The following is a 27,921-nucleotide window of genomic DNA, read 5'->3' on the forward strand; positions in this document are numbered from 1 at the left end:
AACCACGGAGGAACAAAGGCATTCGAGAGAGAAGAGAAAGAGTTGATAGAGAACTTCAAAGCATTTATACAGAACACCACTGCAAATTCAAGGCAATAACTAATTTGGACTATTAGTTGTTTAATTAAAGATGAGACTATGATTGAGAAAAACTGAATAAAATGCACCTCGAATCTAATACACCAACAACATACAGAGAATACAATACACTAAAATATTCAAGCCATATAAAGAAGCATACCAAGCCACTAATCAACACACGAAATCAGCAAGAAACTTACTACTCGAACAGTGATAAGAACAGAACACAAAATCATCTAAAAAGAAAGAATGAGAAGCAGGAATGAAAACATTACCTTTTTTCGGAGCAGGAACTAGGACGACGAGATTGAGAACATGAGCTTTCACCCCGAACTACGACTCCGAGAACCCAGACGAACAAAGTAGAAACAGACAAGAACGAGGACTAAGCAAAATCTGGATTCCGATCTTTACGTTTTTGAGAGTTATCCTAAATACTTGTATGTAATAGTATAACTGATAATTTTAGTGTATTTTTGTCTCTAATGCTAACTGATTCCTATGGTTTTCCCCCAACCTAATGTAAGTTGTCTCTATCCTCTAAATGAAGATGATGATCGACTTTTATAGGAGGAAATATAGCAGATTTGGGGGGAAACGGATGAGGGTAGAGTCGAGCTAAAAAAAGCCAAAATTTGAATTTTCAAACGGAATTCTATCCCGAACCAGAGCATATTCCCAATGATTCTTGCAATTTCAACGGATTGAAGGCGAGATGGAGCGCTAAGATCGACCCATCGTCCTTCGAAAGCTATGTGGCTCGATCTTGAGTCCACAAGGACGAATTTGCAGCTGGAATCGACGTTGGAACAGTACTACGCGTACTGTTTGTCGAGGGAAAAGAAGAAGACGACGAGAATAAAGCTGTCACGTGTGCATAGACGCCGTGAACTGGCTGTTATTTTCTGTCCACTGGCTGTGTACGTTTGTATTGAAAGAAAGTTGTTGGGTTTCTCTTGTTGGTGAAGGGATTGGGCCGAGTCATCTGGAGGGCTGGAAAATTAAGGGTGGAAAAATGCTGCTAGAAAATTGCACTCGGGCTGAAGGAAAAAGCCAGTAAAAGCCTCAAAACTTGGTCTTTTGGGCTGAAAAGTTGAGGTTCCAATTGGATTTCAAAGAATTTCAAGAGGTCAAAAAAAATATTAATAGAAATTGATAGAGATGAGGAACAAAATGAGTCACGTATTTAATTAACTAATAAACTTCTTAATCGTAACAATATAAACCATTATTTCGAAATAAAAGACCAATATGTTGATTTAGTCGATTATTTAGGAAAATAAAATTTACTTAACTAAAACATATTTTTGGTGTAATAATTTTCCTAATCTTTAATAAGCAGTAAATTTATAAATCTAAATATATTTATACTCATATATAGAGATATGTGAAAAATTGCCTTGAAGATGATTATCAAAGTATTTTTTATTTCCAAAAACAATTATTTCATATTGTTCGAATTGAAGAAGCTTGAAAATTAATTAAACTGTGGAGGGCCAAAATTGGATGTCAACATTTGATTTTTTGCAGATTTTTTCAACGATTTCAGGAAAAGAAAAATTCAAAAATTTTAAAATCAAAGCAAAATAGTTTAGTGAAGATAAGGAAAAAAATGCGATAAAAATAATGAATATTAATAGGGACGATAGCGTCAACAAAGACAATAAAAAGAAGATGAATAAAATAGAAGAAGAGAGCAAGAAAGAAAGAAGGAGATGACGCGCGGGCCGGGGGGGAGGGGGGTATCTGAATACATATATATTATATAAAATAAAGGAGAGTAGTTTGCAATAAGGTTAACAAGTGACAAGCTAATGAAAAGTCTATTGACAATTTTAAAAATAATTTTTTTATTAAATTAAAAATGGATCATAGGGCTGAAAATAATAAACAGAAGGCTTAAATCATTTGTAGCCACTTAAAGTTATCCGCATATTTCACTTGAACACCTTATCTTACGTTTGTTCCAATTGAACACCTTTATTAGTAAAAAAAAATACCTATTGAACATTTTTTGACAATCAACTAAAAATACAAATTGTGTGTCATCCACTCGCGATGACATGGCATAATAACTAATCAGAAAAAGACATGTGGTATTGGGCCCATAATAATAATTAAAAAATACATTAAAAATAAAATAAAATTAAAATTTGTTTTCAACCCCTCCAAAAAAAATTGGCTAAACCTTTCTCCCTATTTTCTTCTTTGCCAAAGACCCAGGCACCCACCTACCCCGACGTTCATCCTTTCTGAGTTTCTTCTTTGCTAGTACACAATCGTTTTCGACTGAAACCACCCATTCTCCGATAATTGTTCTCACGCCGATTACCACACACCTACCTCCTCTCCTTTAACGATTTCAAAGAAAATAATTTCAGATTCATATTAGTTTTGTCGAAAAAAATTGAGTTTCGCTGGAATTTTTTTTGACTAAATTTATTTTTTATTTTTGATGAAATTATCTTCTATAACTCAAATGAAAATCATTATCAGTAAATTCTTTTGATTTTTTGTGTTCTGACTAATTATTAGTATTTAATTGATGCTTTTTCGATGAAGAAAACAACGACGACTATATCGATAATGGCGGCATGATGCTAGAAAGAAAGAAAGTATGAAGGATTAGATGGGAAAGAGGTGTGTCGAGGGATGGTGGCGAAGGAATTTGCCTAATGAAAATATTGGATTGAGTAGGGAAGACAAATTGGGGAAGATGATGCTAGGGATTTTTTATTTATTTTTATATGTTTAAGTTATAATTTTTCTAATGTTGATATCTCCATTTGTTATTGGTCTGCCAAAATAAGTTTCTGCCTTCACGTGCTTCCTTAGATCTGTAATACACTCATAATGCCATGTCACTGAAAAGTATTTAATAGGTACATGTTTTGAACGCTAAAGGTGCTCAATAGGTATAATGTCTAATTGAGGTGTCTAAACGAATTATGTGAACAATTTTAAGGGTCCGCAGATAACTTAAGCCTAAACAAAAAGGTAAAAGTTATCATAAACTGAAAACATTCATATACATTTGATACTTCCAAAATTGCACAGTGATGGTAGTGTACCTCGTTGAAAGGAGGACGATGTGAATAACATGTCACTTTGAACGAGGTGACAACTTAACTTGTCTCTTGGAAGATAGACAGTTCAACTTTAATATAACATGTCACTTTGAATGAGGTGACACCCCAACATATCTCTTGAATGGCAGACGATTCACTATTGAACTTAACGTGCCACTTAGAGGGAGGTGACAACCCAACGTGTCTCTTTAAAGGGGGACGACCATCTTGAACTTAACATGTCACTTTAAACGAGGTGGCAACCTAACGTGACTTTTCAAAGGCAGACGACCCAACTTGAATTTAACGTGCCATTTAGAGGGAGGTGACAATCTAACGTGTCTCTTTTAAGGCAGATGACCCAATCTTGAACTTAACATGTCACTTTGAACGAGGTGACAACCCAACGTGTCTCTTTAAAGGTGGACAACCCAACTTGAATTTAATGTGCCACTTAGAGGAAGGTGACAACCCAACGTGTCTCTTTAAAGGTGGACGACACAACTTGAACATAACATGCCACTTTGAAATTGGTGACAATCCAACGTGTCTCTTTAAAGGCGGACGAGCCAATTTGAATATAACCTATCATTTTAAACAAGGTGGCATCGCAACGTGTCTTTTTGAAAGACGAACGATCCAATTTGAATGTAACGTGTCACTTGGATGGAGGTGACAGCCCAACGTGTCTCTTGAAAAGTAGACGATCCAATTTGAATATAACATGTCACATTGAACGAGTGACAACCTAATGTATCTCTTTAAAGGCGAATGACCCAACTTGAACTTAACATGCCACTTAGAGGGAGGTGACAACTCAACGTGTCTCTTTAAAGGCTGGCGACCCAATCTTGAACTTAACATGTCACTTTGAACGAGATGACAACTCAACATGTCTCTTTAAAGGCGGACAACCCACTCTTAAACTTAACATGTCACTTTGAACAAAGTGACAACCCAACATGTCTCTTTAAGGACGGACGACCCAACTTGAATTTAATGTGTCACTTAGAGGGAGGTGACAATCCAACGTGTCTCTTTAAAGGCGGACAATCTAATCTTGAATTTAGCACGTCACTTTGAATGAGGTGACAACCCAACATGTCTTTTGAAAAGTTGACGACCCAAATTAAATTAACATGTCACTTGAAGGGAGATGGCATCCCAACATGTCTCTTGAAAGGCAAACAACTCAATTTGAATTTAACAAAATATGCAACGCAATTGTTAGTAGCAATTATAACATAAATGCAACATGACCTCAAATAACAATGAACAAAATGATTAACTAATGCAACATTTTGAACATAATAGCATCCTGAATTTAAAATAAATGTCAATTTAAATGGAATAACAAATCAAAAAATGTCATTTCTTTCCTATCATTACTTCCAAACATGCCTTATACTTGGCTTTTGAAATTATTGATGATTAGAATAAATTAGTATGTATGAAATTTGTATTTAATACATGAAATTTCGTTGAATTAATATTTTTTTCCAGATATCTCCTATAATTTTTTATTTTTTTTCAAAATCGATATACCGAGAGAGAGAGCGTGTTTTGAGGCTAACAATGTTATATTCTTATTCCCATTTATTTTTCTTTGTCTCTCCAAAAATTTTCTTTTCAGTAAATCTACTGTTTTTATATTCATTAGCATGTTATTTTGATGCATTTATATTCTAAAAAAATATAATCCTTATATAAATAAATTATTTGAAACTAAATGTAGACGTAATGTATATACCTTTATCTATATACAATAAAAAAGGCATATATCCAATTTTCAAAATTGAAGAAGAAAGTATGTTTTACAATCATGATGCACAGATCTTTTTACTGGCTAAAACATAAAATAATATTTTCAAAGTAATACAATATAATGTTGTTTCAAAATATGATCCGTTATTCCATTTTCTTCACCATCATTAATGTTCATATGAATAGTTTGTACTTAAAAAGATGAAAAAGATTATATTTTATATCTTGAAAAAAATGGGAAAATATCAGGTCACGTATGAAGAGAAATATCGAATTGTCTTATTTGATACAAACCTAAATATAAATATCACATATTGCTTTATTTTAAAAAACTGTGATATATATATATATATATAGGAAAATAAAACTATATAAATTTATTAATTTTCATTATGGACAATTTCGCTAGTGACATGATAATTGTCAATTGTGCTCTAATTTCCTCCATATATTTTCCATATTCATTTCAATTTGGTGAAAGATAATACTTATTTATATCCAAATTAATACTTTAAAATGTGTATACTACTCTACTTTAATTAACTTCATAAATTTTTCATTTTTCATTTGAATTTGATGAAGGATTATTACTTATTCAGGTGTATTTAAATTGATATTATAATTAGATAATTTAATGAAGTAATATTGATTTCAGTTAATCATAATTGAATATTAAAATTTTATTTATTAACACATGACATAAACTCTTTCTTCCATTTTACTTGATTGATTGGTCATTTTCCTTCACTTGTTTATTAACAAATCAATAGAGATTTGTTATTTGCTTTTAATATTATTTTATTCTTAAATAATTACATAGAGTACTAATAATTATTTTTTTGGTAAATAAAAATATTTTCATATTAAATTTAAAATTTTAAAATATAAATAACTAAATTAATCCGTAATGATTTTTTGTTTAAAAAAAGCTAAGAACATTGATGACTATTGGAAAAAATGAATCATCCTTCGTTAATGTGTAAATAGTAGTACTTTATATGTGTATAATATGTTGCTCTAAGTATCTAATATTATGATGTTTCATGAATATAAATAATTTATCATTTGGCAATATCCGTTATTCATGAACCGAGAGCGCATTCAACTTTTAGTATGCAATACTATGAATATGTGATTAGTAATTACTTAGAATGTGTTTGGTAAGATTAAAATAAAAATTTAGAAAATGATTTATATGAAAATAAATATGCATGTTTTTTACTTATAACTTTGTTAGGCAAACAAAAATTATTATCCTAGAAGCATCTATATATATATATATATATATAAAGCTGAATATGAAAACGGTGACGTGGCGCGCTCTAAGGGCTAGAATTCTATTTATCTTTTTTTGTGATTTTTTTGGCTTTTTATCTAATTTTAAAATACATAATTTCACTTAAAAATATTTACAAAACATTAAAAATAATCAATTGACCATATTTTAATTCATTTCATTTCATTTCTTGAAACTCCTATATTATATACCTATATAAAGACACATTAATTTGCAGTAACGACATAAAGTTTATTAACTTTGGAGATTAGTAACGGTAATCATAAGTTAAAAGTTTATATGCACATTAATTTTTTAAAATATTATTTTATCTCTTCAACTACACATCAGTTACCAATAATATCTATAAATTATCACATTGAAATTTTTGTTTCTTCATCTCGTCTCTTCTTTGTATCTAAATTATACAAACCAAAATTTTTGATAACTACTTTTGTTATCGATGACATATTAGGTTGATTTTGAGTTTTTTCGTTCGTTATCCTTACGACTCCACTAATCAACAAAAAAAAATCACTTGCTGGATTAAGTTGTAGTTTCATTAATGTTTATTTTTCTCTCTTTTATTCTCTCTCGTCTTTACATTATTTTTTGCCATTTTATGTAAGCAGATTTTTTTATGAGTATAGTTATTAACACGTGCTAAATTATCAAAAAGGATTGGATATGGATGTTGAATGGAAAATTATCTTATTATATTGATATTGATTACTTTTATTGGTTATTTCTGCATATTAAGATGGATTGATTTTAGTGTTTGTAAATTGTTTGGTTAAATTGAAATTCTTGTGTCTTATGTTTACAGTTTAGTGTCAAGATTTATTCTTCAATAGAAGAGTATCAATTGTATGGAAATAATTTTAAGCAAGGATAAACTTATTTTATTACTATTATAATTGGATAATTTAAATGTGAGTTTATCAATTAATAAGAACATGCTGAAATTCTCGAGTTTTATCATCAACAAACATTCTTAAATGAATTCAATATTTTACTTAAACAATATATTCTATTTCCTCTGGTTATCATATAGATTAAGTGGTAGTTTGATTCTTTAGACAAGTGTAAAATTCAGATACAAAGCAGAGTGAAGACGGTGTTATTGCCTCCAAGCTTGATAGGTCTTTGATATCCACAGAATTTTAATCTTTGATAATAAATATAATGTACGTCATAAATAAAATATTTGATAATCGCGCGTAGCGCGGACAAGTTACCTAGTTTGTATATAATTTAGACAAATATTACGAGAGGTGAAGATGGAGGATAGGGGTGTGCGGTGGTGGTGGGAATGAAGATGGAAAATGAGGAAGACATTATCGATGTAGAGTGTCACATGTGTAACTTGTTTTCCATACGTCTACCATAGAAGTGATTTCCTCTTTCAAAAGAACAAAAAACCTATTTTCTAGAGAAAAACTTTTGCAAAGATTTTAACCAACCAAATATGAAAAATTCAACTATAACATGTAAAAAGTTAAAATTAAGTTTGAACCCCCATAAAACCTTAATAAAAAATAAATAATAATCTATCACTCTTATAAGTTATAACATGTAAGAAGAAAAATTCAATTATAACATATAATTAGTTAAAATTCAACCGAATAACTTTAAAGAAATTATCTTAATAAATAATAATATTCTATCACTCTTATAAGTTATAACATGTAAGAAGTTAAAATTAAGTTTGAACCCGCATAAAATCGTATAGACCCGTAACCCGCCTCGCCCCACCCCACATTGGCTTCTAAAAACCCACTTCAACCCAGCCTGCATCCAACCCTTTCCGCACAATCTTAAAATCACCCCGCCCATCAGAGCCTTAAAACTGTCTCACCCTGCATCCGCCACGCTCCACTGCCATCCCTAGTTGTGTTACATTGTTTAGTTAAGGAAAATATTTATAATATAGTTTCAATATGAAAAGATTTAACATGTAAACGTTTATTCAATTTTAAAATATTAAATATTAAGAGTTCTTAGCTATTATAAATAAATAAATATTTAATAATTATACTTTAATTAATTTCAAAGACTTAAATATTAGGATAATAAATAAATTAAAATATTTAGCAAATGACGGTTTTATAGAGTTTTTTTAATGAAGGGTGTATACGACAAATTTTCGAATCGAGAAAAATAAATAATCGAGATAGGAAAATCGGAGTAACAAAGTGTAGTATTTGATTTCAAAATGTAGCGCACATTATAATCTCTACGATAATTCTCTAATTCTTTAAATAATATGATATATGTTTATTTGAATTTGATTTAGAGTCAAGGGTTGGATAACTTGATCTTGAATCTTCGTCTTCGATCTTGAATTTAAATTATTCGTCACGAACACTTGTATGATTACGACGAATAATGAATATTAACAAGTAACTTGATCTTGAACGTCTTAATATTTGCCTTTGTTCTTGATTTTGAACTTGATTGCTTGAACCACGAGCTCTTTTCTTGCTTCTTGTTCTTGAAAAAAAAAACATTTTGAGAATAATGAGGACCCTATTTATAGTTGTAGGGAGTGGTATACCTATGAGATTTGATTGGTCGATTTGAACTGACCAATCACATTCTTCTGTGAAAAGCTTTGAGTTGATTGGTCGGAATATAATAGATATACATGTGACATTATTCTAGTGACTCATTTGATTTGAATTGGATTGCCACATAGTTTTAACACATGTTATGATTCTAGTGACTCATTTAATTTGATTTGCATTGTTACATAACTTTGACACGTGGTATGATTTTAATGACTGATTTAACTTGACTTGAATTGCCACATAATTTTGATATGCGGCATAATTTTAGCGGCTTAATTAATTTGACTTAAATTACCACATAAGTTTGACATATGTCATGATTCTAGCGGTTCATTTAATTTGACTTAAATTGTCACATAACCTGAACTATTTTCTTGAATTTAATATAGTACAAATTAATTTATAGATTTAAATCCAACAAAATCTTAATGTTGACAAAGGGTAAAAAGTAAAATCAACATTTCTAAGATAGTACGTATAGATGGATTTCTCAAATGATTTTCAAGGCTTAATATTAAATAGGCGAAATGAGCTGAGAGACTCTTGTACTTGGCTCTGTTTGTCACTTGGATCCTTCTACTCACGATTTTGCCAATTGAACACTTGAAGTTATTAAAGCACAGTATTTTAAACCCCTCTGATCATGTGGGTCTCCCAATCGCGCTAATGTAGATAACACTTCACTATCCACATCAGAAATATATTGCCACATCATTTTTTTAATTACAAATAATTTTTTTAAAAAAGAATTCTCAAACTAATCTCCAAAATCATTTCTTTCTTGATTTCTTTCCATTTTTTCTTCTCTTCCCATATTTTTCATCTATTTTGCTACTAATCATTCATTTTTTTCTTTCATAGTGAATTTTTTACGTTGAAGAAGATTTATAGATAAGGAAAGCTTTGTTATATTTTTCATTATAAATTTTGTTATTTTAATGGTGGTGAGAAATAAAGTGACTAAAATGGAGAATGAGAGGAAGAGAAGAATGAGATAAAAAATGGGTCATTATAGAAAACTCTTCAAAAATACTCTCAATTATTTTGGAGTTCTTAGTTCCATCTATAGGACATCCAGAGAGCCATTTGAATTATTGCCTCAATGTCATACATTTAAGCAAGGAATGGTCTACACAGAGAGTTTGATCTCTCCGAAATCACTTAATTAACATTTGTTTAGATATAACTTAAGAGACACTTTTCTCTTTTCTTCAAAAATCATGTAACAATCTCTTATTGTAATATATGTAGCATTTATTTAGTATCTAATTGAAATTCCTTACTTGTTACGCTATTATTGCAATATGTTGCTCTTATTTAGTATTTGATTGAAACTCCATCTCTTATTGATATTATGTCTTGTTACATGTTATTGCGATATGTATTGTTTATATGTAATCCTAAAACTCTACTTCATAATGGAGCTCTGTTTTGATCTTTACTTGCTAGAATGGCTATAAGATCCTAGTGTAAGAATAACAGTCACTTCTAGGCTCTAGGATCTTATGGATACTTAAATGCGGATTCATATCATCGTTATCAAGAATTCTCATAATCAAACAGATTCTTAATGTAATGAGTTGAACTTATACATTTTGAGTGGTAAAAATTGTGTAGATACTAATAATGTGGATATTAGTCATGCTAGTAAATAAACAAGGCTAACTTGCATAAAAGTTCTTTAATTATATACGAATTTTCAACTAGGAAAACATCTATCTACGAGTTTATCCAACCCATGGCACAGATTTACTGCCCATTTTGGCTCATTTGTCTACAACGACAATCATTCAAGACTATTACAAGCAAAGTAAAGCTTGCTCATTATATAACGTTTAGACGTCAAACAAAACATAAAATACAGTTTCTTTTCCAAATTCTCCAGATCTTGACCAATTTGTAGCCAATGTTATCTTGGTTTGTCCTATTGATTTGTCCTGTCAAATACAAAACAAAGACATATTACTTAGAAACTACAAAATCATGGAGTTGCCAACGTGCGAAAAACATAGACATTGAAATAAGCATTCATTCACCTCTCTCGCAACACGACATAGCTACTTCCTGTAGTAGTCTTCTGTATCTTGGAGATCTTCCTCAATACTTCAGCAAAAGCAGCCTTATCCTGCAACAATGTAATTAATGCAGTCGCGTAAGGGAAGAAGGAACTCACAAGAAGTAAAAAGAGTTCTTAAACTTGGCTGACATGCTGTTACACTGGGGGCATCTAATTGTGCTATACATTTTTCCAGATGCATAGGGTCAGCAACAAAAATCTCAAGTCAGTAAACTAGCATTTAGCAACAAATTTCCAAGTATTTTTGGCAAGTCATTTTTGGGTGAAGTCTTACCGTGTATTTTGGGAGAAATATTTGGCTTTTTCAAGAAAATGTAATTTATACCCATAAGTTCTAAAAATTATTAAAATTACCCATAAATTTGTCTTTTTATCATTTTATAATGAACATGCTCCATTAAAAAATAACCTTATAACACAATTGATGACAATCAACAACAATAAAAACAACGAAATGGGCAAGAGCAATACAATAATCGCATACTCAAATGTGTCATTGATTCAGGATAAATTATAACCCATTAAAAACAAGTTGTTATTTTTAATGGAGTTGGTTGTAAATAGCTATTAATAGAGGATGGATGTTCTAATAAAATACTACAATTTAACCCAAATTCTAGTTTTTTCTAAAACTTGGGAACTTAGGATGTTTGCCAAATATATTTGTCAAGTACTGACAAATTATATCGCCAAACAATAGTTCCCAAGTTTTTTTTTTTTCAAGTTCTTACCTAAATTTATTTGTGGCCAAACCGCAAATCTTTTATTTCAGGTTTCACTTGCATTTACAAGCCTAAACTATATGTCAGTGAGTCACAATGGTCACAAATCTATCTCAACAAACTAGCCTGGTCATACCTCTTTACATTTCAAACGAGATTTAAATTGGCTGACAAGATCCTGTGTGGTCACTGGTTTTCTCTGCAGTAGAACAGCTCTAATTTCATCTTCAGTAACAGGACCTGTGGCTGGACTTGGAGCAGTTTTGGAAGAGGATGATGCACCCTTTGAAAGAGCACTGTTCTTTGCAGTAGATGGGGTTTCATCTTTCCCAGGCTTGGCATCCTGCACGATGTGAAGAGAAAGAGATCGGCAGCAATAACATAATAAGAGAAAGGAAATAATCCCTCCTTAGAATATCAAGGAATTGGTTAATAGTAGTCCCAAAATCATAGTTTTATTGAACAGTAGGGGGTAATAAGCGGTTTTCTTGGCGAGTGTGAAACTTGATATGCCTAGATAGAATCTTACCACATCATGAAATAAACAAACAAATATCATAGTAGTCACTTACCGTCTCTGTTTTCACTTTTTTCAAGGGAGCACCACTAGTTGGTTTCGACTCATCTCCATTAGCTTTTCTTTTAGTCTTAGCTGACTTTGAAGTTGGAGTACCACGGTTGGATCCAGAAGCAGCTGGTTTCAAAGGACTGTTGGTCTCAACCGGTTCTTCTTTAGGTGCTTCCTTCGGCTTAGGAGCCAATACAGGTGAAATATCTTCTTCTGTCTAATAAAGGCGGAAGAAAAAATCATGGAGTGAGAAAACAGAATTATGAGAAGTTTAAGAGCCTGCTTATTGCCCCTAAATGTAACTCTCTTGGCATAGACAGCAAATACAAAAAGAAGAAATAATTCTATCAACCTTCTAACACGAAAAGTAAAAGAAACCTTGCCTTAATGACCCATAATAAAACAAAACTTACATCATCATCATCATCGTCATCCTCAGCATCTGATTCATTCAATCCATTGGCTTTTCCAAGCAATTTTTTCAGCTCCTTTCCAGATTTGCTCAAACCACCTCCCTCTTCTTCACCTTCCTCCTCGTCATCTTCATCCTGAGCCACACGAAGAAAGGACAAAAGTTATTATACGAGGTAGAGAAAGAGCGTTAATGCACAAAGTAGAAAATAAACCCGAAAACGCTTCCTCAATGCATAGTCCTACTGAATCTCTGTCCAAGTTACAAGTACTCAAATAAGATCTCATTCACATATAAAGGTTCAGCTCTTCCTAAGAGCAAAATGTTATAACCCCAAAATCTTACGGACCACAAACAAGTGCAATGGTCCATAATCAAGAGCATTATTAGTATTCATAGAAAAGGTATCAAACACAAATTATGTATTAATTAACATGTATGAGATATACATGCAACACACATATCCAGGTACTACATTTATATGCTTATGTCACTTTAAAAAAAGTTTGTTATCATACATATGAGGTAGACGCGTACACATAACACGCCTACCACTAAAGCATAAAGCCCATCCACGAAATATTGATCAGACACAGGTTATTTATGTAATTTTTTTTAAAAATATACTCATTGATAAAGGTACACGTGCAAAGTGCGTAAAGAATACTAGTACAATAAATATATGCCACTAGCTTTTTGGATAAGCTAGTTATCCAATAAATTTTATAACCCAAATACATGTTACATAGTCCTGCTGGGTGCAGCTTGATGTAGAGTTATTTACTATCAGAATTCCAAAATTCCACAAATAACTGACCTGCTTAATCTCTGGAGGAGCAGGAATTTCAGGAGCCAAATCCTCCCTCTCCTCAGGATCATTCCCAACAGCTTCATCATCATCCGTAAAAATCTCCTCATGCTCCCAGTCATCCCCTAGAAAGAAAGGAGAACCCTTCAGCGGAAACAAAAGAAATCTGACAGCAGAAGCTGATCAAATGGTGAAGAAACGACGTAATGCACTCAGAACCAAAAAACAGAACCAAAGATGAATAAAGTCCCACTCTAGAATCAAAACAGCAATTATAGACATTTTCCTGTTAGAAATCATTTCAAGTTCTTAAAACCAAGAAAGGAGAATAGATAATTGTGAACTGCGGTAATTCGTGGACATTAATTTACAAGAAAACGATATAAACAGTTCCAAACAATGATTTCAGCGAGAAAAATCCCAGGAGAGCTCTATAATGCTAGCTGAGAGCTAGACAGAGAAGGATATTGAGGTTTCCAACCATTTAGAATGAAAATGAAAATGCAGGTCATAGATTACTAGATAATTACATCAGTGGGTCGAATCGGCAAAGCATTCTAGGAAGAAGAAAGTCTTACCTTTTTCAATATCATCATCATCGAGGTCAAGATCGCCCCCTCTAGGACCCTCTTCATCATCATCAATGCCTCTTTTGTTGAGTCCTAACCTGTTTTTCCTAGCAGCCTCCTCTTCCTCATCTTCATCCCCATGGTCTGATGCATTGCCTTCGTCCTCATCACCAGAAGTTTTCTTACGCCCCCTTGTCCCACCAGATCCACCTTCTTTGTCATCAAATCTTTCTACTTCACCGAAGGCAGCAGGCCCATTATTTGCTGCTTTCATCATCCATCTCTGGTACCCATCAGCAGTTTTTCTTCTATTTTTCATTTTCTCTTCTGCTTCCTCCAGAGTAAGTTGCTTATATTGGGCTACTTTGTTGAAGTTATACCTAATGGAAAAAAAGAAGGAATAAATGCAAATCCAAGATCTAAAAGAATATTTTGGAAGTCAAAGCTACAGAAACAACAAAAACTAAGGTGCATACCAAGAACCAGCAGGAATAGCAAATAACTCTTCACCCTGCATCATCAGTAGATAATATTGTGCTGACTGTGCTCCTTCGAGATGACCATGGAACTGAAATTGACCAGTTTCATCCTCTAATAGCCATGGTTTATTCTTGTACTTCTCCTGCAATTTCATAGAAAATAAAAGTCATAAATGAACATATAAGACCTGCCACTAAAGATTACAATCTGACAAGAACAGGACAACAGCCATCCATAGTAGCATAACTATGATCCAAGATGTTGAGCATGTGGTCTCTTAATTAGTTATTACATTTTCACAGTAAAGATGCTCCTCTAATAACTAGATGTTGAATCCTCCTATCTAATCTAATTATATTTCTCAGGCTTCTGCAAAAGAGGCTTCATGGAATAGGTTGTACGATATCCCTTCAGCATCAAGCAGATTCTCACACATGCATATATAACAAAATTAAAATAAGCATAAGGAGACATTGCAATTTTCCCTTTAAACTAGTGGAAATACATACAGAGACACACACACATGTGCGCAATTGATGCAAACGGAGATGATATTACTATATATTTCATACCCGCAAAGTATCTGTAACTTGACGTCCTTGCAAACCTTCTTTTTGTAAAGTCCATTTACTGTCATTCTTTTTTTTTGAAAATTTAGGTAAGCCTGAAGCAAATCTAGCAATGAAATGATTCTTGTCATTGCTGGAGCAAGCCCGAACATTATACTCCTGCACATAAACATAATTTCGATAGCCAGAGTCTTATACCAAATTTTGCACAATGGATAAAGAAAAGAATGTATCAAAGACAATATCTTTCATGAATTGACACACATTGAATGCTTTTGACAAGAAAACTACAGTCAGCACTAGCTACCAAAAGTGTGGTCTCACCAAATTGATATCATTAACACAATTAAGATGCTCACTTAAATATTTTGGAAACAAAATAGAGCAAATCAAATCAATTCAGGAGCAAAAAGATAAGAACGTCAATTCAGAAGGCAGCGGCGAGCACATCCTAAGTTGGTCTAACACACTTTACCTCTTTCATCTGCTAAATGCATCAGCCTTTACAAAGTTGATATCAGTCATGCTCATGAAATAACTGCATCCATCAATAAATCCACCGATTACTCAACATTCTACAGGGGTAAAAGTTGAATATTTTGGAGAAGTAGAAAGGGGTTATATTTGCTTCTCAAACATCTGTGACAGATCAACAAATGTAACCTTAATTCAGCAAGGCTTAGTCTCTCTAGGCAATACCATACTGCCTATATTCCTCATCCTTCTATTATTCTATCGTTGTTCAGGTCTCAGATAATCTTAACAAAGGTAAGAAGGAACTAGTTCACGCATAAAACCAATATAAATCAAGACAGATTTGTTATACCGGTGTCGCAAATAGTTGTGTTTAGCAAATGAGAACATAATCAGGAAACAAGGATAACAAGATAGCCAAAAGGTTAGAGAAGCAAGGGATGAATATAAGAAAAGTAGTGAAGGAAGTATAGGGAGGCAAAAACTCTTGATCTTGAATGAGGAACAGAGGAAAGGATAATGTGCTTGGGTTAAAATAAGGTAACGGGAGGATAGTATACTGATGTAACCTACCTATATGTGTCAAACATCTTCTACCAAGCATAGCTTACTTTAAAGTCCATAGGAAAACAAAATGTGAATCTATTTTTATCAAAGGAGTCCTACAGAATAAAAAGGTGAATCAACCTAGATGGATCAAAACATCAACTTTAATAATCATTTCTCCAATTATTTACACACACGCAACTCTACATTGTTGAGTGACAAAGTAATCCCCTGTTCTGGAAGATGGCCTAAAAGTTAGTCGTTTTTGCCATACAATTTTATTTATCACTTAATAGTTAGCACGAGTAAAAGGCATACGTGACTGGCTTCCTATATTCACAATGTTTTGAATTTCTCAACTGCAGTAAGAAACCACTAGCATCCCCTTATGGTCGCTGCACTCTCGAATAAACACCATCAAACTCAACCACACAGATATCTCTGCATAAGCAAAACCTAGATTATGTCCACCTAGCCAATTGCCTTAAACAGAACGAAGAACATAATGCTTCAATTACGAAGAACCCAAAGGTACCCACAAACTCTGGCAAATACTTAGAGAAACTACTAGCATCTATCAACTATGCAGTACGCTCCAATCCCAAACTTGTTGGGATAGACAATATGAAGACTCTGCAGAAACCCATGTGCACCATGTCTTTGCTCCAAAGAGAAAGAATATAACTCTAAGAGGAAGCCTAGTCACAATTGAGACATTAACTAACCATGGTTGATTGACAAAATTTTATGTAATGTACATATGTTATGCTGCTGCCAGCAAAAGCAGAATTTTGCGAAGGAAATTCAAATATATATACAAAAAGTAAACATACAAAGTCCAAGGTATTCAACTACTATATATACATAAAAAAATAAAAATTGACCCTGTATATACAGAAAGGTTTTTTGATGAACCCCATTGTGGTACCTAGCTCCGCTCATGGTTGTGCATACCCTTATTTATTTGTAACAAATATGTGGTATATTTTTTCCTAAATCCGTGACATACTCCTCTCTCTATGTAGACTCATTTCACTCCAATACTAGTAAGTTAATACACAGATAAATTCACCTAATTTTTAATATATATTTTTTTGATAATCATGATGTCAGCCATTTTTAACACACCTTGACTAATTCCACGGATAGATCCCACCTCCCACTTGTAACAGACACGAGGTAACTATCCACCAAGGCTAGAACATATAGGAAGAAATCATCTATAGTACTTTATTTTTGTCTCTGATGGGATTCGTACCTAAGACCTCATGGTTCTCAACTCATTTCATTGACCATTATGCCACATCCTTGGGTGCAAATTCACCCAAATTATAGTACTCATGGAAAGTTCAATATAGAAAACATACTCGAAACAAACCTGTAGGTGTAAAGTCTCTCTACAAGGTAGGGGTAATGTTTGCATCCTCTCTACCCATAACCCCATACCCCACTTGTGGGATTACACTGGTTGTACTCAAAACAATTGTGTAACTGGCATACCCTTACTTATTTGTAGAAAACATGAGGTATCTTCTTCCTAAATCCTTGACACACTCCCCCTCTCTCTATATGCAGGCTCATTTCATTCCAGTTTCAGATACTGTCTAGCATATTATACACAAAACTTTTCACCCAAATTACAGTACTCATAGCAAAATTCAACACAGGAAACATACTCGAATCAATCGTGTAACTGGAGTTCCACACTCATAGCACTTATCACGAGTCTCAGCCATGTTTTTACCACAAGACAAACAGAGAGTCAAATGCTTGCATGAGCTTCCATACAGATCCGAGGATGAACCACACCTGCTACATGAAGGTTTCAGAATCAAATCTATCGACATTACTGTCCCTGCAAATCCAAAAAAAGCTAAAAATCATTCATTTCATCAGAATTAGGGTTCCGTATAAGCGATTCGAATTGGGGAAACTGACAAAATCGTTGGAAAATCACCGTTAATTACTGTGGATTTTGATTCAGTAGTTGAAGTTTTTTCAATTTGATTTCTCGTTAAGGAGTGTTCGTTAGATCGAGAGGAGATTGAAGAGCGAATGAGAAATCAGTTGAATTGATTGAAGGGGAAAACGGGTATTTATAGATGGAATCACGAGAATGCGGAGAGATTTTCTGGTTATGGTATGATGAGCACCTCAAGTTTGTGAAATTGCTATTTTGGCACCACAGTATTCATGTTGGAGATCGATTAGTTTGGATTTACGTTGGATAGAGACCATTCGAAGGTCACTCACTATGAAGATTTTTTTCTATATCTGGAGTTCATAATTGTGAATTCAAGTTAATATACATAAGTATTTTATAATAATATTTATATTAATTGATGTCTAGTCTTAAATTTTAAAGAAAAAAAAGTAATATGCAATTAATGTTAAATATTTAACATAAAAATAAGTAGAATATGTTTTACTCTTGGTATGCTAAAAGTACATAATAAGGAAAGAATAATAACAACACAACATAACCTGTATAATCTCACAAATTGCAATTTGAAAAGAGTAGGTTCACACTTTTGTTTGTCTTTCCTCGAAAAGTCGTTTACAGTCTTCTCTGAGTCCCTACTTATGGTAGGTAACTGACCCTCGCCATTGCAATCTTCATTCCAGGCTGCTTGAGTTGGCAAGGTTACATGGTCTAGAATTCTACCACCTGTAAAAGAAAGAATTGAGAAAATAAGACATAAAACGCATTCGACGAATGCGATTTATTTACAAATTTCAGTCTCTTTTTATTTATTGGTGAAATTACATTATTACCCCTCTTGTTTAAGTTTAAACTCAACTTAATCGGTGAATGTTCGATTCTCCACAATTTTAATCTCTCCCCTATTTTTTCTTTTTTTGACCCACAATTTCATTTTTGTGTTCTAAAAAAAGGTCATGCCGTTCAAAAATCCTTCTTAGATGCCTAAATAGAAAGAACTGAGAAAATAAGGCATAAAACGCATTCGGCGAATGCGATTTATGTACAAATTTCAATCACTTTTTATTTAGTGGTGAAATTACATTATTACCCCTTTCGTTTAAGTTTAAACCCAACTTTATCGATGAATGTTAGATTCTCCATATTTTTAATCCCCTCCCCTATTTTTCTTTTCTGGACCTACAATTTTATTTTTTGTGTTTTAAAAAAAGATCATGGCGTTGAAAACTTGAAAAAATCCTTCTTAGATGCTTAAATAGAAAAAACTGAGAAAATAAGGCATAAAACGCATTCGACGAATGCGATTTATGTACAATTTTCAGTCTCTTCTTATTTATTGGTGAAATTACATTATTACCCCTTCCGTTTAATTTTATTTGTCCACTATTTTTAAAATATATTTATTTTCTTTTATTTATTACTTTTATCATATTAATAAAAGAAAATTATTTTTCTCTTTTTATACTCAACATTAATTGCTTAATTTTTTGAGAATCTTCGTAATTGATTAACTACCTAAAATTTAACTTTATCGGTGAATGTTCGAATCTCCAGATTGTTAATCCCCCATCTGTTTTTCTTTTCTTGACCCACAATTTTTTTTCTAAAAATCTATATGAGGACTTCCGTAATGAGTTGGTGAAGCATTACGTATAGTCCCGTCATTTTTTTTCACAAATATTTTTGTATATACACTATTTTTCGTGTATATTAGCCTATGCTTGAGATATGTGTATTTATGTGGGAATAGTTAAATTTATAAATTAATGGAAATATATGCAATAAAGTGTTCTTGTGTAATGATAGAAAACGTCTGTTACTTAATAGTTTAGTTAATGCTACCAAGGGAGAAAAAATTGCATTGAAGATTACTAACAATGAATGAAACTCATTCATCGAATTCAATTTATGAACAATTTCAAAAAAAAAATCTGAAATGAGGACCTTCGTAATGAGTTAGGGAAGCATTACATATAGTCTTGCCGTTTTTTATACGCATATTTTCTCATTTACGAGCAAAATTATAGGAATTACCCGACTTTCGCTGATTTCGTGTGTATAAGTCCATGAATTTGATACCTTTGGGGTACCCCACATTTTTTTTTGGAAAAACTATATAAGGACCTCCGTAATGAGTTGGGGAAACATTACGTATAGTCCCGCAGTTTTTCTCGCGAATAGGTGCCTGGAACAAACTCTTCAATCACTTTACCATCCCAACTGTGTTTCTTTCATGCTTTGTTTTGTTATTGCGTTGTTGCCTGGGAGAAACATCTGCATTCCTAGCTGCATTTGTAAAACAATAATCCAACATTTCCTCTTCCTCAACTTCCTCAGAGATGTCCTCATCATCTAGGTTAGAAATTTTATTTTGGGACAAAGTACTACTATCACTAACTTGTAGTTATTTGTTAGTGTTATAGGTGTAAGAAAAGTCATTTTTTCAATATTAGAACTCACCAAATGACCACTTAAGATTGTAGCAACATTTGTTGATGATGACAAACCTTGTCGGAGAGTTACTAACTTGACACTACTACTATAGGCACAAAAGTAGAAGTTGTTGAGCTCAATTTCTTTTGCATAAGAGGAGAAATGACTTATTCTTCCTTTTCATTTGCTATATCTATCCACATTCGAGTAATGTACAATATTATTAGTAAGTACATTAAAAATATTAAAATATAAGACCCTTGTATATTTTTTCATCTAATTTTACCTCTTCTAAATTTTTTCATAACCAACATCTCAGATGAAACATTTCAATCTCGCACATCTTATAAAATTATCCATAACTTATGTCTCAGATAAACCATTTCGATTTCACTTTTTCCTCAAGCGACGAAAAAGGAGGACTGCTCCTTTGAATGACAGGTGACAACCACCATTGATCCTACTTACTACTTCTCAACTCGCAATCCTGACCGTCCAATTCATTTTCTAAAAAAAACAAAAAAATCGTACTCCATTTTCTCTCGTCATCTATAAATTCTCTTCTTAGCTTTCATCACCACCGTCACTTTCACTTCGACTCTATACTCGAGCTCCCTAACGTCGTCGTTTTTCTCTCTTCCTCCTCATCGGCGTCGTCATGGTGTTGAAGTCGTTTGTTGAAGTTGAACCGGAATCTCACTTCCCTCTCGAGAACCTGCCGTACGGTGTATTCAAGCCTGAACCGGGTTCACTACCTCGACCGGGCGTCGCTATCGGAGAATATGTTTTGGACTTATCGGAGATTGCTTTCGCCGGTTTATTTGACGGTCCTTTGCTCAGTAACTCCGATTGTTTCAATCAGGTCTGTTCGTGTTCTATTGTGCTCTGTTTGGTTGTACGTTTAGAAATTTTCCTAATGCTAAGTTTAGTTTTAAGGTAATTTCGTTGATTTTTGTGCTATATTTTGTCCTACTGTTTCGAAGGAAGTGTATAATTTTCCGACTGGTAAGTTCAGTTTTAGCTAGTTTTCGTTGATTTTATGTGTTGATTTTCCGTCATGCATTGACAATTAGTTTCGTAGAAGGCGAATAATTTTATTTTGCATGTATTTACTGTATTCGGAGTTATGACATAGGTCTGTTCGGTTTTCGTATTCATTCAGTTCTGAAAATTTTAGTAAGTGATATTGTGCTCTTGATTAGTTGTATGTTTAGAGAATTTCCTACTGTTAACTTCAAGTTTAACAGTAAGTGTGAAAATATTGTGGTTGTCAATTCTGTTAGGTACTCATTTTCATTCAGTTCTGAAGATGTAGTCAGTGTCTATTGTGCTCTGGTTGGTTGTACATTTAGCAATTTTCCTACTGTTAAGTTCAGTTTTAAGGTAATGTTCGTTTGCTTTTTTGCTCGGTGTTGCCTATTGTTTGGATGGAAGTGTATACTTTTCTAGCTATCAAGCTCAATTCTAACTAATTTTCATTGATTTATGAGCTCCTTTTTTGTTATTTTCAACTGTTTGTTCTGTCTTATTTTTGTGAAAGTGATGCATCTTGTTTTGATTTATCGTGACTTGTGAGTGTTGTACTCTGCAATGTGTAAAGTATCCCTTACTTTTTTCTCGAGTTATGTCCTCCTTATGGCCCAAAAAAGACAAAGAACATGTACTATATTGATGGCAGTCCACTAATTGGATTTCATCTCAAATTAAATGTCTGCCATTATTTCAAGTTGTAATAGGAAATTGCCTAGCAATATAATTATGGTAAGCCACCGAGCCTCGTGTAATTGACACACTGGGTGCTGTGGATAATCTCTGCTAATGGCAAGGTTGAGAGACTGTGATGATCATAAGTAATTTATGCAATTTCATTTGCAGCCTAACTTGAACAAGTTTGTTGGATTGGGACGACCTGCATGGAAGGAAGCTCGGGTGACATTGCAAAAGCTGTTATCAGGTATCCCCTGCATATTTGGATGGAGGTTATATCATCAAATCATAAGCATAAACCCTCACACTTGTTTGATACACATAAGAAAATCTAGATTTGAACCAGTAACTCAAACCACATTCTCCTTAGTCATTTTGGAAATATTTCCTATGTCACTTGAAAACATGTTATTAAAATCTAAAAGATGATAAGTTTATTCAATTAAAAACCTCCATCCAATCTATCCTGCAATTTCTGGTATTGGATTACCTGAGGTCCATCATTTTTTGGGCAACCTCCCAGGTTTTGGAATCAGATATTTGGGTGGGAATTTCATAAATTAATAAAAATGAGGTACACAAGGAGGGGGACTTGATACTATAATCCTCCTCTAAAGATGGAATACTTAAAACTTACCGTAATCCCATTGAGTTTGAACGTGGAGGGGATTTGACGAAAGTTGAAGCTGGATTGTTCTATTTTGTTCTTGTGCAGCCACAGAACCAACATTGCGTGACAATGCTGATTTAAAACAGATAGCTCTTCTGCCTATGGTAAGACATGATCCCTTGGAAATGTCATGTCTGTTAGTGAACTTGTGTTCCCTTTGAAATGTCATGTCTGTTAGTGAACTCGTGTTGTCTTGATTCTTGTGTTGTGTTGGTCAATTCTTCAGGAAAAGGTGCAAATGCTTCTACCTGTTGCGATTGGAGACTATACAGACTTCTTTGCATCAATGCACCATGCCAAGAATTGTGGGACTCTTTTTCGTGGCCCTGAAAATCCTATCAACCTTAATTGGTATGCTGGACACAATCACATGTGAAAAGACAGGATATATTAGCTTTGACAATACATGCCATCCCGTGTGTGTGTGCGTGGGTTGGGGGAGGGGGTCAGAACTTCCATATTTTTGTGTTCATATACATATATGCTTGGTCATGGACTCTGATCACTCTTTTCAGGTTCCATCTTCCTATTGCTTACCATGGGCGAGCATCATCAATTGTCGTTTCTGGAACAGATATCATTAGACCCAGGTGATCTCAAAAGTAGATTTTCCTGTTCTTTCTAGAGATCCTTATCAGTTTATTTGTGTGGGGAGGAGTTAGGAAGATAGCTATGTTGTGTCTTAAGACATATTTGATGGGAATCGTGTTTGCATTAATCATAGAGGTGTTGGCGAATTTTTATGCGGTAATCACTCCTTTGGTAGAAGGGTCCCAATGCGCTAGCACCTAAGGGAATCTACATGGTTGTTTTTTAACACGGCCTGCTTTGTGGCATTTCATGTTATTTCAAACTTCTAGTTTTGTACCTGGTAGTGAAGCATTTTCATTGTTGTGCCAACTCATGACATGAAGTGCTTCTTTTTTGCTAGATCAATAGTGAAATTTGCACTTTGTTAAATTTCAAGTCTCTCACTAATGGTGCATGTTATACTCATATTGATAGCGTAAAAAGATTATGTGTGATCTGATTCGTCCTACTATTCCATTCATTTCAAGTAATTTTTGGCATTTCTTTTCTTTATAATTCTTCTTTAAATGTGTCTTCCAGAGGACAAGGTCATCCAACTGGTAATTCTGCGCCATATTTTGGACCTTCGAGAAAATTGGATTTTGAGCTGGAAATGGTGAGAATGCATGGCATGGAAGTGCTCTGTTTATTGTTGGTCCCCAACTCTCATCTTCCTTGCTGAGTTGCTTATTAGTTCCATTTTTACACACTTTACTTGTTTTGCTTCAAGGCTGCTATAGTTGGCCCTGGTAATGAACTAGGAACAACAATTGACGTCAATGACGCTGCAAATCATATATTTGGACTTGTCTTGATGAATGATTGGAGTGGTATGCTCAAAACTATACTTGAATTTTTGAAGTTCTTATGGAATGATTCCCTGCTGATTAGAGACTATTTTAAACAGCAAGAGATATCCAGGCATGGGAGTATGTGCCTCTTGGTCCTTTTCTTGGAAAGAGTTTTGGTAAGAAATCCAGTTGATTTATTGCATGCATTTATGATTAACTGCTGCTGTTGCCTAGGCATAATCTATTTTTTCAAGTATTCTAGTCATATTGCCTTGGGATAATCTCTTTTTTCAATTTTGATCTTGCAGGCACAACCATATCTCCTTGGATTGTGACTTTAGATGCCTTAGAACCCTTTGCTTGTGAGGCCCCAAAGCAGGTAGCTTGACTTCTAGCTCTTAAATCCCTATGTTCATTGCCGGTGAGATTGATATTGAGCAGAACTTTTCTTTTCTTTCAATTGCAGAACCCTTCTCCATTGACATATCTTGTAGAGAAGACATCAAGAAACTATGACATTTCTTTGGAGGTATCTTCTGCTCCATGCTTTCCATGATAGGGTTTGATCTATCTAGCACTTAGTTGACAATGTTTTATTTTCAAGGGAAAGGTCAAGAAATACCGTCATTGTTTGTGAATTTTTTAGATATACCCTCCGTTGACCTATCATCTCATAGACTTCTCCACTGCTAAAATCGTCTCGACTATGCCCCTCACTAACAGACATAATTGGATCTTTTCAACTCTTCATGGGTATACTTGGACCACCACCAAAAAGAATTCCTACCAGAAAGTGGTGATGGAGGAAGAAGGGGTGGGGGTGGGTAGGTGGCAATGACAATGGCGGAGGGGTAGGGGGAGGGTAGAGGGAGAAGGGGAATGGGTGTGAAAAATATCTCCACCCTGTAAAGAAGGAATTTCTCCCACCTTATGTTGATTTACCAAGAAGAGGATAAAAGAACAAGAAATAATAGTATCTCCCTACCCGTGCTAATATCATCATTATTGTTGTGCTTAATCAAGTTTCATAGATCATCTGGGTAATGGTTGGACTTTTTTTTTATCAAGGTCCTCATTAAGCCTTCTGGACAAGCTGATTCATGTGTTGTGACAAGAAGCAACTTTAACCACTTGTAAGTATATTTTGCATTTGCCACTTACAATTTCACAGTTTTTAAGTTAATCATTTTTTTCACCAGATTCATTATATCTAGTTCTTTTTTTGATTTTTGTAACTGGATATCTAGTGCTGTTAAAGCCTTCTTCAACATGCTGGCGTCAATTAGTTTGATGGTGAAGAATGAATATGATTTAGTTCATGTAACAGTGAATTGAATTGTCTGCCCCTAATACTCTTGTCCTTGACCTATTGATAAAAAAGGAAACAAGATAGAAAATTCTGAATTCTTTCAAGAACCTTTAGCAATTATCTTTTGGGGATTCTGGTTCTTCAAATGCTCAACAGTTCAGCGGTAATCAAGTGTAAAGGAGATTTTATCAAAAAAAAAAAAAAAAAAATCATCAGAAAAAACCCAAAGGAGATTTTGCTTTCATAAGTTTTTATTTTTATTTTACCATAGTAATGCTGAATGGCTTCCCTGTGATACAGATATTGGACAATTACTCAACAGCTAGCTCACCATACTATCAATGGCTGCAACCTAAGGCCTGGGGACATGTTTGGCACTGGAACTATCAGTGGACCAGTAAGATTTACTAGTCGGCTGCATGATGCCTCTAGGGTTGCTCAGTCCAATTTTCCTCGTCGTCTTGTTTTATTGATTTATCATCATGCTGTTTTTACTAATGAAATAATTCGTCCATCCATCTCTGCTTCTAGGAACCAGAATCTTATGGATGTTTGCTTGAATTAACATGGAATGGACAAAAGCCTCTGTCTTTAGGGGAAACTTCCCGTACATTCTTAGAAGATGGAGATGAAGTAACTTTCTTTGGTTATTGTCAGGTTTGTATCTGGATGCACTTTTCTTTTCTTACCAGTTTCGCGCTTGTACCTCGTTGGCCTTATTGATGCTATACACATTCAATTACAAGTGCTCGGGGAAGATAACACAGGAATTTTCTCTCCCGGGTCTAAAAGAAACATAACTAGTTTTTCACCTAGTAGAGATTAAAGTGGAAAACTACCACATAAAGTGGTGGTTCTTTATTTCTCTATTTAAATTTTTTGATTTAAACATAGCCTCTCTACCTTGTATGTTGTTGTTGAAATGATTTTTGAAAATCTGCTTGGTGGAATTTGGTTTACTGTAATAGGATGATTACTTTCATTGTATCATCATTCGTTGATTTTGGGAGATTTGGTTGTCTAAGCTATATTCCCGTGTGACCTATAATCTGTTCTCGTCTTTATTATACAAATGCTATCTGAAAAAAAGCTTGCAAAAGTTGTTGAACAATGAACATAGCCAATGTACTTCAAACAAATTTCTTGGTTAAAGTATGCTATTGTCGAGTTAATTGATTCTCGATATGTCTGGTGACATTTCACATGAAGGAAATCAAAATTGACACCGTGACATTGAAGTCATTGGACCTTGTGTTTTGCATTCCTCCCTCATCAAAGTGGTGCATTTGTTGTTATCCTTATGTTTGATTTCCGGATATTGTTGGTCTGATACTAGTTGATTTTCGATGTATTATCAGGGCAATGGATACAAAGTTGGTTTCGGAAGATGCTCAGGGAAGATTGTCCCGTCTGAGTGAATGGTTACATTGTTTAGCCCATGAGCAATTTTGAAATGTATACAGCAATTCAAGGCTGCTTTGGTTTCTGATCAAAATAAGTAAAAGTAGTAGAGTCAGATTCGAGTTACAGTCTAGGCTGGGCCAAGTGTAAGAGCGTTCTGTATTATTCATTGTTGAACTGCAAACAAGAACCAATTTATTTCGAAATGTCAGACATTTTATAAAATGAAAATAGCCATTGTGTAGCGTGTATGCAACTTTAACCTAAACGAGACTTGCTCGGAAAAATATTATCAACTCATGATACTTTGTATTTACATTTATTTTCGTTATTTGACTTTTAATTGATGCCATTATATACAAAATTTAATACAGGGAATATATGAAAAGAAGTACAGATTTTTTTGGTCTTTCATTCGGTGCCTATTATCTGTACAGATATGGATTCATGCCATCTTCCAATGGGGCTCGAACTCGAGATATCTTATTAAAGGTGGAGGAATTTCACCCATCCTATTACGATCCATGTTGGTAAAAGTTAATAGCTTAAAAAAGTTGAATACTCTATGATGCCTCTCAAATGTATGGAATTTGTTCAACAATAAGTGGACTCATAATTTAAAGATGATTTATGATGCAAGGTAACCTAAAGTTTTTAATGGAATTTTTTGGTTACATTATAGTGTTCAAAATATGTAGATAAAGAATATGGTTGAGGTAGGCTTGACTCAAGAATTCTTAAGTAATACTATAAGATTTTGCTTTGCTTGCATGCAAAGAGCTCAATATAGACATAGTTGAAGACATATTAACACTTGGTGGGGCTTTAAAGCTTCTACACCTTAATTTTTTATATTTTGTGAATAATAAAGAAATATATGAATGTATGCAAGTGATAGAATTAGGCTACCAACTTGATAGTTAACCTTCCAATATTTCATCTTGTCAAAATAAGATTTGACTATTTTACCCCTACCTTATGATATGTCAACTACTATTTTTTTCCTTGAAAGGTCTAAAATGCCCTTGCCTCTTTTCTATCTAATATTAGTTCGATATATTTAAGTTTCAATCTTCGGAATTAAGTTTATATTACTCTGATTAATTTTCCCATT

General features: G+C 33.7%; 2 protein-coding genes across 3 annotated transcripts; one reads left to right on the forward strand and one right to left on the reverse strand.

Moving 5' to 3' along the window:
• Nucleotides 1-10,571: 10,571 nt before the first annotated feature.
• Nucleotides 10,572-18,091, reverse strand: LOC125817929 (transcription initiation factor IIF subunit alpha). 2 transcript variants are annotated; one of them, XM_049497434.1, is made up of 11 exons: nucleotides 17,942-18,091; nucleotides 17,661-17,839; nucleotides 14,968-15,123; nucleotides 14,392-14,537; nucleotides 13,925-14,295; nucleotides 13,356-13,471; nucleotides 12,540-12,674; nucleotides 12,131-12,343; nucleotides 11,695-11,901; nucleotides 10,796-10,884; nucleotides 10,572-10,696 (listed from the first exon to the last, which is right to left on the reverse strand). In XM_049497434.1, the coding sequence occupies exons 2-11, from the start codon at nucleotides 17,829-17,831 to the stop codon at nucleotides 10,684-10,686; spliced, it is 1,617 nt and encodes a 538-aa protein (XP_049353391.1). In that variant the 5' UTR covers nucleotides 17,832-17,839; nucleotides 17,942-18,091; the 3' UTR covers nucleotides 10,572-10,683. The 2 variants fall into 2 exon arrangements, with proteins under 2 accessions (XP_049353391.1, XP_049353392.1); XM_049497435.1 differs by having other exon boundaries at nucleotides 12,131-12,336; nucleotides 12,536-12,674.
• A 2,832-nt stretch (nucleotides 18,092-20,923) lies between these two features.
• Nucleotides 20,924-27,106, forward strand: LOC125817835 (fumarylacetoacetase-like). Its single transcript, XM_049497347.1, has 14 exons — nucleotides 20,924-21,221; nucleotides 22,235-22,313; nucleotides 22,782-22,840; nucleotides 22,963-23,087; nucleotides 23,252-23,326; nucleotides 23,847-23,922; nucleotides 24,037-24,136; nucleotides 24,214-24,273; nucleotides 24,406-24,476; nucleotides 24,564-24,626; nucleotides 25,166-25,230; nucleotides 25,707-25,803; nucleotides 25,938-26,063; nucleotides 26,765-27,106. The coding sequence occupies exons 1-14, from the start codon at nucleotides 21,018-21,020 to the stop codon at nucleotides 26,822-26,824; spliced, it is 1,260 nt and encodes a 419-aa protein (XP_049353304.1). The 5' UTR covers nucleotides 20,924-21,017; the 3' UTR covers nucleotides 26,825-27,106.
• Nucleotides 27,107-27,921: the final 815 nt, after the last annotated feature.

Source organism: Solanum verrucosum, unplaced genomic scaffold (genome assembly GCF_900185275.1).
Source record: "Solanum verrucosum unplaced genomic scaffold, falcon-dt-bn FXZP01000254.1, whole genome shotgun sequence".
Lineage (NCBI taxonomy): Eukaryota > Viridiplantae > Streptophyta > Magnoliopsida > Solanales > Solanaceae > Solanum > Solanum verrucosum.